Raw genomic sequence first — 19565 nt, forward strand, 5'->3', positions numbered from 1 at the left:
TCTTTATTTTGAAACAGGGTCTCACTAAGTAGCTGAGTCTGGCCAACAAACTTGTCTAGATCTCTATTTAATGCTCTAAAAACTTTATTATGTTTTATTTTCTCGTAACAGGTTCTAAGAAGCCTATACCTGAATTTATTGTGAGTGTGGAATCCATGGATATATTTCCTTTGGGCTGGTGTGAGACCAATGGCCATCCCCTCAGTACTCCTCGCCGGGCACGAGGTACCTTTATTTTTCTGTGCTAATGGATTGATTGTAAACTGATCTGTTGTGTGGCTGCTCTCGATTAGGACAAATGCAGACATTTAGAGAAAAAGTAGCATTCAGGTTATTTCTTCATAGGAAATTATTTCAACAAAAATTTATTATCTTACAGTCTCTGTGGGTCGGGAATCTTGTCACAACTTAGGTGGGTCCTTTGCACCCAGGTTTCTTAAATGCTTTAGCCTAAGTAGGAAGTGTCAGCCTAAACTAGAGTCATCTCAATGGATAAGTGTCTTAGTCCATTTGGACTACTATAACAAAAATCTTAGATTGGATCCAGGCGTGGTAGCACACGCTTGTAATCCCAGCATTCGGGAGGCTGAGACAAGAGGATCGCAGTTCATGGACAGTCTCAGCTACTTAGTGAGGCCCTTTACAACTCAGTGAGACCCTGTTTCAAAATAAAGAATAAAAAATAGGGCTGAGCCAGACATGGTGGTGCACGCTTGTAATCGTAGCATTTGGGAGGCTGAGACAGAGCACAGACAGCCTTGGCTACTTAGTGAGATCCTGTTTCAAAATAAAACTAAAAAATAGGGCTGGGGTTATAGTTGGAGGTAGGTAGAATGCCCCTGGGCTCCATTTCCAGTACCACACACAAAAAAAAATCTTAGTCTGGGTAATTTGTAAATAATGTATCACTGAGCCAGTGTAGTTCAGTATGTGTAAACCCAGTAATCCCAGTACTGGGATGGCTGAAACAGGAGAATTGCAGATTCAAGGTCAGCCTCTGCAACTTAGATCCTATTTCCAAATAAAAAATAAAATAGGATCTGGGCATGGTGGAGCACACTTGTAATCCCCGCACTTGGGAGGCAGAGACAGGAGGATCACGCAGGTTCGAAGCCAGCCTCGGTGGCTTAAGAGATCCTGTTTCCAAATAAAAATATAAAAATAGGTCTGGTAGTGTAGCCCAGAGGTAGAAGGGTTTCCAGGAGCCCCAGTACCACAAAAAAAAAAAAAATAAAAAAATAAATAAATAAATAAATAAATAAATAAATAAAATAGGGCTTGAGGTATCGTTCAGAGGTAGGATGCCCCTGGGTTCAATTTCCAGTACCACCAAAAATAAAAATAAAAAAGGGATGGGAGTGTAACTAGAGGTAGAATGTCTTTAGGCTCAATCTGCAAATACCAGAATAACAGTGATGATGATGATGATGATATAGATATAGATATAGATATACACTGGGAGCTATAAAGTCTGTAAACAAGATGTTGGCAGATTCAATGTCTGGTGATAGCCTATTTCCTGGTTAATAGATGAGGCTGCCTTGCTGCATTCTTATATGCTGAAATAAGACTCTAGGACTTTTTTTTTTTTTGCAGGTCTGGGGATGGAACCCAGGGGCATCGACCTCCGAGCTACACCCCCACCCTATTTTTTCTTCTTTGTTTTGAAACAGGGTCTCACTAAGTAGCTGAGGCTGTCCTCGAACCACAATCCTCCCGTCTCAGTCTCCTGAATGCTGGCATTACAAGCGTGCACCACCACTTTTGGCTGGGACTTTTTTTTATAAGGGTATTAATCCTATTTATAAAAGCACTGCCTTCATGATCTAATCACTTTCCAAAGGCCCCACTAACTAATATCAGCATATTACTAATTTGATATCAATATGAACTTTGGGAACATTCATACTGTATCAGCAAGAATTCATTTCCATGGGTGATTGTACTACGAGCCTCATCTCCTTGCTGGATGTTTCCTGGAGGCAGCACGGATCTTTCCATAGGGCAGCTCAGGCAAGACTGACATTCATCACAGTGATAAAATGAGAGAAAGAGAGGTTGAGCAAGATGATAGCCAGAGTCTTTTTGTAACCTAATTTTGAAAATAATATCTTCTTCTTTTTAAAACAGTTATATTGAAATATGCTATGAAAGTCACTTTTTTGAAGTATACAATTCATTGGTTTTAATATACTCAATGAGTTTTCAGTTATCATCATAGTTAATTTGAGAACAACAATGTTCTTTATCACCAAAAGAAAACCTGTATCTATTAGTTGTCAACCCTCCCCTTCCCAGGCAACCACTAATCTACTTTTTGTTTCTTTTGATTTGTCTCTTCAGAGCATTTCCTATAGATGGAATCATACAATTTGTGATTGACTTCTTTCACTTAGCCTGATATTTTCAGGATTTATTTATATTGTACTATTAATACCGTATTCCATTATATAGCTGAATAATATTCCATTGTGTGGATATGCTACATTTTTTTAACCATTCATCAGTTGATGAATATTTGGTTCATATTTTATTATTTTGAACAGTGCGACCATAAACTTTTGTGTACTAGTTTTTATGTATACATATATTTTTATTTCTCTTGGGTGTATTCTGCATAGAATTGCTAAGTCATGTAGTAATTATGTTTTAACAATTTGAGGAACTGCCAAACTATTTTACAAAAGTAACGGCATCATTTTACATCTGTACCAGTTGCTTCACATCCTTTCCAGCACTTTATTTTCTATTTTTATTTATTTTTGGTAGCCATTGTAGCAGGTATCAAATGGTATCATGGCTTTGAATTGTACTTTCCTAATGATTAGTAATGTTGAATATTTTTTTATAATGCTTACTGGGCATTAGTATATTTTCTCTAGAAAAAGTAAGTTTTTTGCTCATTTTTAAATTGGTTTACTTAACCTTTTTTTTTTCTTTTTTTGTGGTATAGGGAATGGAACCTAGGGACATTCTATGTTTAAGCCACAGCCAAAGCCCTATTCTGGCTTTGAAGCTGTAATCCTGTCTCAGTCTCCCAAGTATTGGGATTACAGGAGTACACCACCACATCCAGCTTGCTTTTATTTATTGAGTTGTCCGCCGAGTTCCTCCTCTTTTTTTTTTTTTTTTTTTTTTTTTGCGGTTCTAGGGATGGAATCTAGGGGCATTCTACCTCTGAGCTATACCTTCAGCCCTATTTTTTATTCTTTATTTGGAAACAGGGTCTTACTGTGTTGCAAAGGGCCTCACTAAATAGCTGAGGCTGTGAACTGTAATCATCCTGTCTCAGCCTGCGAAATGCTGGGATTATTAAGCATTTGCCACACATTTGGCTCTTTCTATGTTCTAGATATTAATCCCTTATTAGATGTCTGACGTGGGAATATTTTCTTTGTTGAGTTCCTTTTTTACTATCTTGTATGCACAAGCTTATACTCTCTTTTTGTGCACAATTTGGTCCAGTTTAACTTTTTTTTTTTTTTTGCCTCTTCTTTTGGTGTCATTTTTAAGGAACCATTGAAGAGCTGGATATGGTGGCACACACCATTTACTTTCAGTACTTGGGAGATAGGAAGATCTCAGGTTCATGACCAGCCTCAGCAATTTAGCCCCAGCGAGACCCTGTTTCAAAATTAAAAAATAAAGCTGGGCGTGGTGGCGCACACTTGTAATCCCCACGTTTGGGAGGCGGAGACAGGAGGATCGCACAGGTTCAAAGCCAGCCTCGCTGGCTTAAGAGACCCTGTTTCCAAATTAAATATAAAAAGTAGGTCTTGGAGTGTAGCCCGGAAGTAGAAGGGTTCCATCCCCAATACCACCAAAATAAATAAATAAATAAATAATAAAAAAATAAGCTGGGCATGGTAGCGCATACTTGTAATTCCAGCATTTCGCAGGCTGAGACAGGAGGATCACGGTTCTTAGACAGCCTCAGCTACTTAGTGAGGCCCTCTGCAACTTAGTGAGACCCTGTTTCAGAATAAAGAATAAAAAACAGGGCAGGGAGTGTAGCTCAGAGGTCAAATGCCATTGGGTTCCATCCTCAGACCTGCAAAAAAGATTTATTTTAAATAAAAAATAAAATAGTACTGGTGTGTACTTAAGAGGTAGAATGTCCCTGGGTTCTATTCCCAGTATTACCCCCACACACACACACACCATTGAAAATTCTAATGTCAAAATTTTTTTTTTACCCCAGCCCAATTTTATTTTTAATTTTGAAACAATCTTCTGAGTTGCTGAAGCTGGCTAGGATCCTCCTGTCTTAGCCTCCAAGTACTGGATTACAAGTGTGCACTACATGCCTGGCTCCCTCTTCACTTTTCACCAGGACCCAAGCTCCAGGGTTCATGATACAACCTGTTCTCTGCTCTAATAAATTGTCAGTCCTTGTTCAGGCAAAAAAAAAAAAAAAAAAAAAAAAAAAAAAAATATATATATATATATATATATATAATCTTTATCAATTATATTTAGATCTTTGATCATTTTCAGTTTTCTCTTTTTGGTACTGGGTATTGAACCCAGGGGTATTGTACCTGTAAGCCATATCTCCAGCCTTATTTTTTGTTTCTAAACAAAAAAATATCTTCCTAAGTTAGTGAGGTTCTTGCTTAGTTACTGAGACTGACCTCAAACCTGCAATCCTCCTGTCTCAAACTCCCATGTACTGGAATTATAGGTATATGCCACAACATCCAGCAAGTTGATTTTTATATATGATATAAGGCAAGGGTCCAATTTCATTCATGTGGCTATTCAGTTTTTCCAGTACTATATGTTAAAGATTGTTTCTTCTCCATTAAAGGGTCTTAGCACTTTTATCAAACCAGTTTTTCTTTTGTATATCTATTTTTGCTAGAAAAATATTTGTGGGACTTGCGAGCCTTGAAAATACTATTTGATTGACCCAGGGAACCTAGAAAATACTGTTTATGCTTCTTATGAAAAGACTCTTACCCAGAAAATGTGCCTTAGATATTCAGATACATAAGCATTAATGTTAGTACTTACTAGTAACAGATGCACAGAACCAGGTGTGGTGGTGCACGCTTGTAATCCCAGCATTCGGGAGGCTGAGACCGGAGGATCATGGTTCGCAGACAGCCTCAGCTACTTAGTGAGGCCCTCTGCAACTTAGTGAGACCCTGTTTCAAAATAAAGAATAAAAAATAGGGGAGGAGATGTAGCTTGGAGGTCAAATGCCCCTGGGTTCCATCCTCAAACTGGCCATAAAAGAAAAAAAAAAATGCTAATATAGCCAGGCGTGGTGATGCACATTTGTAATTCCAGCACCTTGGAGGCTGAGACATGAGGATCGCACAGGTTTGAAGCCAGCCTCAGCTACTTAGTGAGACTCTCAGCAACTTAGTGAGACCCTGTTTCCAAATAAAGTATAAAAAAGAGGTCTGGGAGTATAGCCCAGATGTAGAAAAGTCCCTGGGTTCCACCTCCAGTAAAACACACACACACACACACACACACACACACACACACACACACTCAAATAAATATGCTAATATACGCTTAATATATATATATAACATTTTTGTCTTATTTTGACATTTCTTTTTTCTTCTTACAGCACATAAACAGAGGAAGATTGCAGTAGTTCAACCAGAAAAACAGTAAGTAGTGTAATAGGATGTGTGAATGGTTGAAGTATATGGAAATAAAATAGTAGAATATATGGAAATAAAATATTTTAGAGAGTATATCTCCTCATGTATTAATTTCTCAGATGGAAGCATAATCTTTTAATTCAAGTTTGATGGTTTATATAATTCTCCTTACAGTATATAATTTTTTAAATGGCATTATATACAAAAGGGTAATATATATTTTTTTCTTTCTTTTTTTTTCTTTTCTTTTCTTTTTTTTTTTTTTTTTTTTTTTGCCGTACTGGTGATTGATCCCAGGGCCAGTGTACCTCTGATTTACACCCCAGCCCTATTTTTTAGTCTTATTTATTTATTTATTTATTTATTGCAGTACTGGGGATGAAAATCAGGGCCAGTCTACATCCAAGTGACACCCCAGCCCTATTTTTCATTCTCTGTTTTGAAACAGGGTCTCACTGAGTTGCAAGGGCTGTCACTAAGTAGCTGAGGATACTGGCATTGGAGTTTTCTTTGGCTTAATTGTCAAGACCAATCTAAAGCTCTAGACATGAAGCATTCTAAAAAGATAAATTGTGGGAACTTCCGGGAAGATGGCGATGGAGCAAAACGGGGCTTACAAGCCCCGCTAACAACCAATCTCTATTACCACAAAATCAGCGCCTTTCATAGCCAGAAAACACCATCAGCAGAGAAGCAGAAAATGTAATTTTAAGGAACAGAGAAAAAGAGGGCTGGAAAAACGAGACACCAGAAACCAGACCGCAGTGCTGCATCCGGAGCCACAGCGTGAAGCGGCGGGCACCATTTTGTCTTGCAGCACCAGGCTCCAGAGAGGAAGGGAACTCATAACGGAGCTCAGAAACCAGCGAGGAGATACAACGGCCTCACGACGAGAACGCGGCAGCAGTGCCTTACTGCTGGAGGCAGCAGCGAGTTCACCGGACAGCACCAGACCAACACACTCAACAGCCTACCAAGCTCCGGAGAGGAGCAGTGGACAGCGAGCCGAGGTGAGCCGCTGCGGAACAGCCAGGCGGGATTCGGCAGATTTTTCGGCGCAGAGAGCACCTAAAACTCCCAGGGGCTGGGCTCAGCGCACCCTGAAGGGACCCAGAGTGGAGTTCAAAAACAGAAAAGAAATACGCCAGCCTCACGGCCGAGGGCATGGCAGCGGCGCCATATTGCTACCGGCGGCAGCAGTAGCGAATTCACCGAGTCCACGACAGCTCCATCTGCACACTCAACAGGTCTGAGACTCTGCGATACAACCCAGTAAAGGAGTAGTGGGAACTGAGATACCATAGACTCAAGATCCACAGCACCTTACGTGAAGTTGTAGTGATCCAGGGAAGAACCCAGAGAAAGCACAAACTTCTGAAATCATGGGAAAGAGGAATAACAATGGAGCAATGAATGCCCACAACTCCACAACATCAGAACCTGATAAAACAGAAATGCAGAGATTTATAGAAGATCAAATCAGGAAAATAACTGTAGAAATAATAGAGGTGTTTTGAAAAGAATTCAGAGAGAGCCAAAGAGAGATAAAGGATGCAATTAATGAAGTAAAGGCCTCAATTCAAAGTACAAAAAACCGATTAGACCACATGGAGAATAGAATCTCACTCATAGAAGATGATCATTCAGAAAATGAACGCATAGTTTCTAATTTAGAAAAAAAAATCCGACAGCAGGAATCTGACATTGAAGAAATATGGGCCCATTTTAAGAGAGCTAACCTAAGAATAATTGGAATAGAGGAGAGAAAAGAAGGTGAAACCAAAGGGATTAACAATCTTTTCAAGGAAATAATAGCAAAAAATTTTCCAAACATAGAGCAAGAGGTCGATACACAGGTCCAGGAAACTTATAGAACTCCCGTTACAGAGGATCAGAGAAGAGGATCCCCACGCCGCATAATTGTCAAAATGACCACTGTGGAAGCCAAGTAGAGAATCTTAAAGGCAACAAAAACAAAGGGCCAAGTGACATTCAGAGGCAAACCAATTAGAATCACTCCAGACTTCCCAAACCAAGTCATGAGAGCCAGAAGGGCTTGGAGTAACATATTCCAAACTCTAAAAGAAAAAAACTTCCAGCCAAAAATTTCCTACCCAGCAAAACTTTCTATCAAATTAGATGGGGAAATAAGAAGCTTCCACGACAAACAGAAACTGAAGGAATTTATGTCTTCAAAACCAGCGCTAGAGAAAATACTCAGAGATTAACTACAAAGAAGAAATAGGTAACACACACCAGAACCAGAGAAACAAGGTTTTCCATCCAACAGACAACTAAGATTGGTTATCTGTGTAGATTCATTATTTATGTTAGTCTTTTACCTATCTCTAAATTGTATTGTTTGCTTTTATTGTTGCTAATTTTTAGGATTTCTAGTTGGAATATTAATATTAATATATATTAAGATATAGCATTTGGAAATATTTTATCCCATTCTATCAGTAACTTTTAACTCTGTTTACATTGTCTTTGGATATACAATTTTTTTATTATTTAGGGAGTTTATTTACCCTTTTGTTGCCTGCGCCATTGAAATCATATCCAAGAAATCACTGCCAATTTCAATGTTGTGAGGTTTTATGACCCAGATTTTCTTCTAAAAGTTTATAGTATTAAGATTTATACTTAGGTCTTTTATCTATTTTAAGTTAATATTTGTATATGTGTTAGGTAAGGATCCAATTTTATTCTTTTTCATGTAATTATTATTTTTCAACAATATTTAGTTAAAAGATTATTATTTCCTCCACCAAATGTTCGTGGAAACCTTGTCAAAAATAACTTGACAATATATGGAAAAATTCTTCCATATATTTAACTCCAATGGTTTATATATCTGCCTCTGGAACAGTACTACACTGTTTCAATTATTGTAGCTTTATATGGTTTGAAATCAGAAAATATACATTTTCTAGCTTTGTTCTTCTTTGAGATTGTTTTGGGTATCTAGAGTCCATATTCCATATCAGGATAGATTTTTTCTGAAAAGTAAATAAATAAATGTATGAGAGTTTCACCTAAAAAAAAAAAAAGAAAAGAAAAAATATTCTTTGGTAAGAAAGAAAGCAAAAAGAAATATTGAACTGTTATCTTTTAGTCATCAAAAGCTTGGTATCAGACAAATGAAACTGTTTTGTGAGATTATCATCATTAATATTGGATAAATTGCTATAAAACTAGATGTCAACCACTAAGCCAAGCATGGGAAGGAGGGATGGGGAGGGAACGGGATGGGGATCGTGTAGGGGTTAACCGGGTGATGTGTGCATTTATGTCTACAAAAGTATTTTCTTTATACCATTATGATGTATGAATACATTGCACCAATAAAAAATAAAATTAAATTAAAAAAATAAAAAAATAAATAAAAAGATAAATTGTGCCAGGTGTGGTGGCACACGCTTGTAATCCCAGCATTTGGGAGACTGAGACAGGATCATGGTTTGGGAATAGCCTCAGCTACTTAGGCCTTTTGCGACTCAGTGAGATTCTGTTTCATAATAAAGAATATAAAAATAGAGCTGGGTGTAGTGGTGCATGCTTCTAATTCTAGCATTTGGGAGGCTGAGATAGGAGGATTGGCCTCAGATGGCCTTAGCTACTTAGTTACAGATGGCCTCAGCTACTTACTTACTGTTTCTATTTAAGGATAAAAAATAGGGCTAAGGGTGTAGATTGGAGGTACAATGCCCCTGGGTTTCATTCCCAGTACTGGAAAAAAAAAATCTAATAAAAAATTTAAAAAATAGGGCTGAGGGTGTAGTTCAAAGGTAGACTGCCCCTAGGTTCAATCCCCAGTACCAAATAAATAAATAAGTAAATAAATAAATAAATAAATAAACAAACAAAATATTAGTCTTTGTAGGGGTTTCTGCATGCAGAGTAATTTTTTTTTTTGTGTGTGTGGTACTGGGGATGGAACTCTTCTACCTCCAGGTTACACTCCCAGACCTATTATATTTATATATATATATATATATATATATATATATATATATATATATATATATATATTTTTTTTTTTTTTTTTTTTTTTTTTTTTTTAAATTTGGAAACAGGAACAAGCCTGTAAGCCCAGTACTTGGGAGGCTAAGAAAGGACGATCTCCTGCGAGGGGCTTCGAACCCGCACGTTCCTCCTGTCTCCACCTCCCAAGTGCAGGGATTACAAGTGTGTGCCACCACGCCCGGCTCTTGGTGTTTTTTTAAATAATTTTACAGTGTTTTGAAACTGATGGAAGAACAAAGCATATTTTATATAAAAAATATGTCTGTTCTATGATTATTGAAAAATGAATCGTTAAGTTGTGGTTTAAGAGTCTCACAAAGCCAGCTACTTGGGAAGCTGAGGCAAGGAGGATCACAGGTTTGACACCAGGCTGGCAACTTAGCAAGATTCTGTCTCAAAATGAAAAAAAAAAAAGATTTTTTTTTTTTTTTTTTTTTTTTTTTTTGCAGTCCTGGAACTGGTACCCAGAGCATTCTACCTCCGAGCTACGCCCCCAGCCTTACTTTTATTCTTTTTTTTTTTTTTTTTGCAAAGGGCCTCACTAAGTAGCTGAGCCTGTCCATGAATGAACCGTGATTCTCCTGTCTCAGCCTCCCTAATGCTGGAATTTTAAGTGTGCGCCACCACACCCAGCTTTAAAAAAAAAGACTTTTAAAAAGGATTTCGGTTATAGCTTGCTGGTAATGTACCCCTGGGTTCAATCCCTAGTACTAGAAACAAAAGAAAATACCACAAAATTTTTTTTAATATCTTGCACACATGAATGAAAAGAAAATTTATCTGAACTTAAAATATCACAACATTGTTCAGACTCATTAGAGCGTGTACACATAGCTTTTTTTCCTAATATTTCAGGGATTAAATTTGGGACATTCTACCTTCAAGTTATACCCTTAGCCCTATTTATTTATTTGTTTATTCATTTATTTATGATACTAGGGATTGAACTCTACCTCCGAGCCTCACCCCAGCCCTATTTTATTTTTTATTTTGAAACAGGGTCTCACTAAATTGTTGAGGCAGCCTTGAATCTGTGATCCTCCTTTTTTAGCCTCCCAAGTACTGGGCTTACAGGCTTGTTCCATCACACCAGCTCCTATTTTATTTTTTAATTTTGAAATTGTGTCTTGCTAGGCGGCTGAGGCTGGCCTCAAAACTGTGATCCTCTATCTTAGCCTCCCAAGTACCAGGATTAAAAGTCATGTACTACCACGCCTGGCTGCTGTACATAGTTTTAAAGTAATTTTTGTTTTTTTATAAACAGTTTGAGGGTAGGACCTTCTCTTATAGGTGATACAACATTTGCTTTCTTCCCATATTTGAAGGAAACTAACTCTAAAACTTTGCTGACATCTTGAGGATGATCTCATTATTTTGCTGTGTTTTCTTGACAGAGTACTGTCCTCAAGAACTGTGCATGAGGGCCTGAAGAGTCAGGATCCGAACTCTACAGACTCAGGTATAAGCACACGAAACTTAAAGAACAGAGGGTCTTTAGTTTCTTTTAATGGACTCTATCTGACATGTGATTTGTAGAGTGTGATCACAGAGGAGCTTCTTAATTATTACCTTAGAGTTGTAACTGTTTAAGGTGTGTTTAGTTTTAGTTTTGTAATCATCTTTAAGCTGATATTTCTACTTATTTATAATTTAGCTGTTCTTTACTGATCACTTGTTTTGTACCAAAGCCTCTGGAGGCTGGTGTCACCGTTCCTGACTTTCCAGGCAGTTCTTTTCCTTAAGTTAGGTGCTTGAGAGGTGGGGATTTATGCTGGGTTTTTTTTTTTTTTTTTTTTTTTTTTGGTGGTACTAGGGTTCCTGGAAGCCCTTCTACCTCCAGGCTACACTCCCAGACCTATTTTTTAAAATTTGGAAACAGGGTCTCTTAAGCCAGCGAGGCTGGCTTCGAACCTGTGCGATCCTCCTGTCTCCGCCTCCCGAGTGCGGGGATTACAAGCGTGCGCCACCACACCCTGTAGCTTCTTATTTTTAATGCAATGCTGGGTATCCTAATGCTTCCTGAAACTACTGAATTAAGACATTTGTATTTTATATGTGACTTTCTGATTTGGGTTTTGTTATAGGTTAGATTCCATGGAAAACAGGCTGAGACTCTGATATATACATGCAGGAGTCTCATTGGGAAATGCTTTTGGTAGCAGCTCCTAGAAGGAGTAAAGGAAGCAGGGTTGTACATACAGAAGTAGAAGTGCAATACAGTGTCAACAAATTTCTCTCAGTCCCACAGAAAGCTTCAGAGCCAATAGAGCCATAAAGAGTTGTCACTGATTCAGGCATGGTGGCCAATACCTTTCTTGTTTTTATTATTATTACTATTATTATTTTGGTGGTGGGCTGCACCTCCCTCCTCACCTCACAAGGAATGAGGACCTCTTCATCTTGGGCAAGATGGCTTTCTCATGTTGAAAGTAGTCCCTGGCTCAGAACAATTACAGGATAGACTTTAGGCTGAGAGCCATAAGCTTCCAACATTCCCACTTAGCAGAGGCATGAAAATCTTTATTCTGACAAGAGAGATCTGAGTGGCAGAGTTTAGATGGAAAAGTGGGCACTAACAGGCAGATCAGTATGCTAAGGACTACATTCTTAATTAGAGAATGTTATGAATGTCAGGATCTTATCAACAGTAGGCAGTGTGCACACATCTGTTTTCTTTAATGTTGGATTAAAGGAGCATATCCATCAGAAAAGTCTCTATGCTTTATTTCAAAATTGAAGATATCTTTGAATTTTCTACAGTTAATAGCTGAAATGCCAGTTACTGTAAGTTTATTTTGTTTGTTGGTTGGTTGGTTGGTTGGTACTGGGGGTGGAACCCAGGGGCTTTCTACCTCTGGGCTATACTCCCAGACCTATTTTATATTTTATTTGGAAACAGGGTCTCACTAAGTTTCTGAGAATCTCACTAAGTAGCTGAGGCTTCAAACCTGTGTGATCCTCCTGTCTCAGCCTCCCAAGCGCTGGGATTACAAGCGTGTGCCACCACGCCTGGTTCTCTGTAAGATTTTTTTTTTAAACAAATTGTATGTGAATAGTGTGTTCATTCTAAATAATAGTTGAGAAAGAAGTCTCAAGACCCAGTTATACCTATAGTGGACAAAAGCAACCTAGAAATGTGGTCAGCATACTTTGAGACTTCTGAGGAAGCCTAGAAATAGGAGAGATCCCACAATATCAAAGTAGTCGACATTTTTGTTTGGTGAGTTTTAGGAGAAAAATAGCTATAGTGCTCTAGATAGTATTCAATGTCAATCCCCAGAAATATTCCATAACATATTATTGAATGGTTGGGGTTTTATGTTTTGTTTTGTTTTTGTGTTACTGGGAATTGAGCCCAGGAACATTCTACCTCTGAGTCACACCTCCAGCTCTCTTTTGTTTCTTATTTTGAAGCAGGGTCTTACTAAGTTGCAGAGGGCCTCACTGAGTTGCTGATGCTGGCTATGAACCTGCAATCCTCCTATCTCAGCCTCCCAATTATTGGGATTACACCACACCTGGCTAGAATAGTTGTTTCATTTGGTTTTGTGGTACTGAAGATTGAATCCAGGAGCATTCTACCTCTGAACTATACTCCCAGCCCTATTTTTATTCTTTATTTTGAAACGGTCTCATTAAGTTGCAAAGGGCCTCACTAAGTAGCTGAGGTTGGCTGTGAAACTATGGCCCTCCTGTCTCAGCCTCCCAAGTACTGGGATTACAAGTGTGCACCTGGCTAGAATAGTTGGTTTTTGAAAGACTAAAAAAGAAACCTTTGATTGTCAGGAATCATCATGGGCTCATGAGTAAATCTGTTTTCTTTATCAATAGAATCTAGGGCTCTAGAGTAATGTCTCATTAACCCAGGAGTTAATTGGCATGTAATTCAGGACATTTATTTGATTTGAATAGTGATAATTGCTGTAAGATTGTGTAAGGTATGTATAAGCTTTCTAAGTATAAGGTATTTCAAGAACATTCTCAGACAATATAGTAAGCTTCAAAATATGTAGTTCTGAAGCTAAGGGTATGAGCTCAGTGGTACAGTGCTTGCTCAGAATGCAAAAGGCTCTGGGGTGATGCCCAGCAGTGCAAGAAAGAAAAAGAGAGAGAACTCATGTAATCCCCAAAGTCACATAATGGTGTATATGCTTGGGTCCACCCCTCTTCCCCCCAATAATTCAGCTTTGGAAACATAACTGTTCTTAATACTTGTTTTTCTTCTTTTCCTAGTTATGATTAATGGGAAATATTGCTGTCCAAAGATATACTTCAACCATCGTTGCTTCTCAGGGCCATATCTTAACAAAGGAAGAATTGCTGAACTGCCTCAATGTGTAGGGCCTGGGAACTGTGTTCTGGTCCTCAGAGAGGTAAGGTTCTGGTTATAGTGGAAAACCTTGAAAATTTCACAGAAGCCTTCTAGTTTCATTCATACAGGGAGCCACATGTCATAACAATTCTGGTGTTTGTTTGTTTATTTGTTTGTTGTTTTGTTTTTTGTTTTTGCAGGTCTGGGGATGAAACTCAGAGGCATTTGACCTCTGAGCTACACCCCCTGCCCAATTTTCTATTCTTTATTTTGAAACAGGGTCTCACTGAGTTGCAGAGGGCCTCACTAAGTAGCTGAGGCTGTCCACAAACTGCAATCCTCTGGTCTCAGCTTCCCAAATGCTGGGATTACAAGCATGTGCCACCACGCCTGGCTAAATTCTGGGTTTTATTAAAAGTTACTAACTTGCTTGGCATGATGGCACAGGTTTGTAATCTCAGTACTTAGGAAGCTGAAATAGGAGTATTACAGGTTCAAGCAACATAGTGAGACCCTCAACAACCTAGTCAGACCCTGTTTTCAAACAAAAAATAAAGACTTGGAGTGTAACTAAAAGGTAGAATGTTGTTGGGGTCAATCCACAGGTAAGACACACACACACACACACACACACACAGAGTTACCAACTTTACCTCATGTATGGCAATTCTCTTTTTAACCATTGGGGATTAGTCTGAGACCTTAGTGGATGCCTAAAAATGTGGATGATATCAAACCCTACAAATACTATGTTTTTTCCTATACATACATACCTATTGTAGTAGTCCATTTTTTGTTACTATAATAAAATACCGGAAGCAGGCTACTGTGAAGAAAAAGGTTTATTTAGGTCATTGTTTTGTTTTGTTTTGTTTTGTTTTGTTTTGTTTTGTTTTGTTAGTGGTACTGGGGTTCCTGGAAGCCCTTCTACCTCTGGGCTACACTCCCAGAACTATTTTTTACATTTTTATTTGGAAACAGGGTCTCCTAAGCCAGCGTGTACAGCTGGCTTCGAACCTGTGTGATCCTCCTGTCTCTTTCTCCCAAGCGTGGGGATTACAAGCGTGCACCACCACGCCCAGCTAGGTCATAGTTTTGAAGGCAGAAAGTCCAAGACCCTATGAATTCAACTTCTCTTAAGGGTTCTCTGCTATGTCACATTTTGGTGGGAATGCATGTGTGAGAAAGAGATCACAGTACTAAATAGGAAGCCAGAGAGAGACTGGAGTCCAAAAGTCACTTCCCAGGGAGTACTCCCAGTTGGCCCAAGGACCTCCCTATAGGCTGGTACCTCTTAAAGGGCCCATTACTTCATCACCTCCCATCACCTTATTTTTAATTACTGGGATTACAAGCATGTGTCACCATGCCCAGCTAGTAAAAGATTAATTAATAATAATAACAAATACTAAAATGTGGTCTCTCAAAATATCCTAATGTGCTATGTAATCACTCTTTTATTTTATTTATTTATTTATTTATTTTGGTGGTACTAGGGATGGAACCCTTCTACCTCTACCTCCAGGATACACTCCCAGATCTATTTTATATTTTATTTGGAAACAGGGTTTCTTAAGCCAGCAAGGCTGGCTTCGAACCTGCGTGATCCTCCTGTCTCTGCCTCCCAAGTGCGGGGATTTCAAGTGTGTGCCACCATGCCTGGCTTATGTAATCATTATTCTAATTGTGATAATGTGATTATAATACAATTTCTACATAAGATTTGAGTGAGGTGAATGATGTAGGTATTTATTGGGATGTGGTATTTGACGACTTTAATTAAGGGTACTTTAGCACAAACACTGAGATGCCTCAATAGTTAATCTGATAACCAGCACAGCTTCTAAGTGACTAACAGGTGATTAATATATACTGTATGGATACACATGGGACAATGGGTGATTCATATCCCAGGCAGGATGGCTCAAGATTTTGTCATGCTACTCAGAACAGTGCATAATTTAAAGCTTACGAATTATTTATTCCCAGAGTTGTTCATTTAATATTTTTGGACCATGGCAGATAATTGAAACTAAGAATATTATATCCCAGATGAGAGAACTATTGTATTGGACAGTGAATTGAGCACATAATTATTTCTACATTCCAAGGAATATTCATCTAAGTAATTCTTCACATAGCAAGTTCAGCTTTATCAGTGTTGAAAGGTTTTCTGTCAGAGATTATGTGAAGACTGTGCAAAGTAAATTAAAACTAATCTGTTACCAAGACTGTGATAAAACTCTGTGTCTGCTGGACATACCTTTCAGCCAGTTTGCTGTGCTGTGGATAACAAATTGTGAGGACCTATCAAACCTTGTTGCCTTCAGGTGGTGAGACAGGGTCTGGAAGCCACAGCTTCTGGGCCAGGTCCTCTATCCACAGTAAGGCTCAGCTGTCTATACAGTTTTCTCTTATTTTCTTTTTGATACTGGAGATTGGCCCCAGAGGCATTCTATCTCCAAGCTATACCCTCCAGCCCTATATTTTATTTTGAAACAGAGACTCACTAAGTTGCCAGGGGTTTCACTAAGTTGCTGAGGTTGGCCATGAACCTGTAGTCTCCCTTTTTCAGCTTCTCAAGTATTGGGATTTTAGGTCAAATATAATCTTAAGTGTATATACCATGGCTGGTAATTCATTTAGAAGCATGTACTAGAATATTTGAAATTTATGGTGCCTGTTTGTTCATGACCATAGCATTTTGAATGTTTAAGAGAATCTAAGAATCTGGTTACTTTTTTTTGTTTGTTTGTTTTTGTTTTTGTGGGATTTTTTTTGTGACTTTGAACAACTACTGTATTTTTGGTATTCTTATTTTGTTAACATTTTTTAATTAGTATTAGATTTAATACTAGAATTAATCTCCAATGTTTGTAACATTCTTAAGTATAGCAAGAGTGCCATCATTCTAATGTTCTGCTTTTCTCCTTCCCACCCATATTTTTTATTTAAAACCGAGCTTAGGTCCTCACTTTACTTATCAATGCAGCCTATAAACCCAGCCGTGTCCTTCGGGAGCTCCAGCTGGACAAAGATTCTGTGTGGCATGGGTGTGGGGAAGTCCTGAAAGCCAAGTAAGTAGATTTCTCTGCCCTTTACTCTTACTGTATTTTAATAGGTTGCATATACTTTTGCGTATTATGTCAAAGGCTCATGTTTTTCATGGCAATGCTTGCTCCAACTCTTTCAAGTGGTGAGAGAACAGGCTTCTTGTCTGCTTTAGATTCCATTCTGTCATGGGTAAAAACATTTATAAAATGCAGTAAAGATAGCTGAGCGTGGTGGCACACACTTCTAATCCCAGTACTTGGGAGGCTGAGACAGGAGGATCACAAGCAAGTTCCAGCTTCAACTACTTAGTGAGGCCCTCCACAACTTAGTAAGACTCTGTTTCAAAATAAAGAATAAAAAAATAGGGCCGGGGATGTAGCTCAGAGGTAGAATGCCCCAGGTATCTATCCCCAGTACTGAAAAAAATATAAAGATGTATTATAAGAAATATAAAATTTAAGACAAAAACACAGGAACAGTTTTTTAGATGCAGGAGACAAAATTACTTTTCAAATTACTGTGAAAGTTTCTAACCATCTATTCTTACTTTCTTACCTGATGAATGGATGACAGTTAGCAAGTTGTACTATCCTTGAACCACTCTGTGAGGATCACTTCCCAGGTTAAAGAAAGACTTAATGAAAAGCTGCTTTTCTGTTCATAGTAGTTAGTGAAATTACTGTTTGAAAACTTTCACCTAGGAACAAAAAGACAGAATCTCTATTTTGCTAATTTAAATAATTTAGCTTTTGTTATAGCTTACCAGATTTAAGTATAATATACTGAATTTCCTTGTTGTATTCAAACCCTTAAGCTATGAAGGACATAAATATTCCTTTTCTTTTCTTTTTTTTGAAAAACTTGTGATGAAACCCAGGGGCATTCTACCTCTAAGCTACACCCCCAGCTCTATCTTTTTATTCTTTATTTTGACACAGGGTCTCACTGAGTTGCAGAGGGCATCACTAAGTAGCTGAGGCTGTCCTTGAGCCATGATCCTTCTGTCTGAGCCTCCCAAATGCTGAAATTACAAACATGCATCACCATGCCCAGCTCCCAGCCTTATTTTTTATTCTTTATTTTGAAACAGGGTCTCACTAAGCTGCAGAAGGCCTCACTAAGTATCTGGGGCTGTCTCTGAACCTCGATTCTCCTGTCTCAACCTCCCAAGTACTGGGATTATAAGTGTGTGCCACCACACCCAGCAAAGGATACAGAATATTCTAAGAAGCAAAACATTTTATATTAATATGTTTGGTTTTTTCTATGGTTAATTATTGACTCAATAAATTTATCTTTCAATGGCAGATATAAAGGAAAGAGTTATCGGGCTACTGTCGAGATAGTGAAAACAGCAGATCGGGTGACCGAATTTTGTCGGCAAACCTGTATCAAACTGGAATGCTGTCCTAACCTCTTTGGTCCAAGGATGGTTCTTGATACTTGTTCTGAGAACTGCTCTGTACTTACAAAGACCAAATACAGTGAGTCATGTTTTTTAAATGTGTTAATTATAGTAGCTAACCATACCTTACATCTTGGAAATTTTTAATTTTGCATATGTACATATATAACAGAGTGCACAACTTTTTCTGTAATATTTAGATAATAAATATTTTATGCAGTAGGTAATATGATCTCTGTCACATATTATTTTTGTTTTGTTGTATTTTCTTTTTTTTTTATGTCTGGGGATGAAACCCAGGGGCATTCGACCTCCAAACTACACCCCCTGTCCTATTTTTTATTCTTTATTTTGAAACAGGTTCTTACTAAGTTACCAAGGGCCTCACTAAGTAGCTGAGGTTGTTGGTGAACCGCGATTCTCTGGTCTCAACCTCCCAAATGCTGGGATTACAAGTATGTGTCACCACACCCAACTGTATTTTCATTTTTAAAGAATCCTTTTTTTTTTTTTTTTGTAGCACTGGGGATGGAACCAAGGGTCATTGCACCTCTGAGCTACACCCCTAGTCTTTTTATTTTTTGAGACAGGATCTCACTGAGTTGATCTCACTAAGTAGCTGAGGCTGTCCATAAAGCATGATTTCTGGTCTCAGTCTCCGGAATGCTGAGATTATAAGTGTGTGCCACCATGCCTGGCCCTTTTTTTTTTAATTGGTACACTACAGTCTCACACCATGATGTGGATCATGTTGACAATGGCATATATTCACAGAGTACTTGGTGCCCTCCCCCCTACACCACCCCTCTACTCCACCACCTCGCTTCCCCTTTTCCCTCCCTCTCAATATTGAGTGCCCAGGTCAACAATGTTATATTTACATGTGAGGCCATGGGCCAGATTTGGCCTATGGGCCTTAGTTTGCCAGATCATCTGAGGATCTTCTTAAAATAGAGGTTCTTGATTTATCAGATCTGTTGGTCTCTGGGCCTGGGTTTCTATATTTCCAGCAAGCTCCATGATTTGGCTTATGTTGCTCATCCAAGGGATACACTTGTCATGGTAATTTTCTGGTCACTCTTTGAATTAAAAAGCCATATAAGAAATTCCTTAAGGGTAGAGGTTATTTTAGATTATTATA

At 38.4% G+C, this 19565-nt stretch overlaps 1 protein-coding gene across 1 annotated transcript in view; it reads left to right on the forward strand.

Annotated features, from left to right (window-relative positions):
* Positions 1-19565, forward strand: part of SFMBT1 (Scm like with four mbt domains 1) — a gene marked incomplete at both ends in the record, with an annotated part of 155568 nt that overhangs the window by 130506 nt on the left and 5497 nt on the right. The window contains 6 exons of the mRNA XM_080715374.1: positions 112-225; positions 5588-5630; positions 11048-11112; positions 13887-14026; positions 16933-17042; positions 18328-18503. Of these exons, the coding sequence (XP_080571500.1) occupies positions 112-225; positions 5588-5630; positions 11048-11112; positions 13887-14026; positions 16933-17042; positions 18328-18503 (648 nt within the window). The remainder of the gene's footprint in view (positions 1-111; positions 226-5587; positions 5631-11047; positions 11113-13886; positions 14027-16932; positions 17043-18327; positions 18504-19565) is intronic.

The sequence above is a fragment of the Muscardinus avellanarius genome (assembly GCF_963383645.1).
Source record: "Muscardinus avellanarius genome assembly, chromosome: 18".
NCBI lineage: Eukaryota > Metazoa > Chordata > Mammalia > Rodentia > Gliridae > Muscardinus > Muscardinus avellanarius.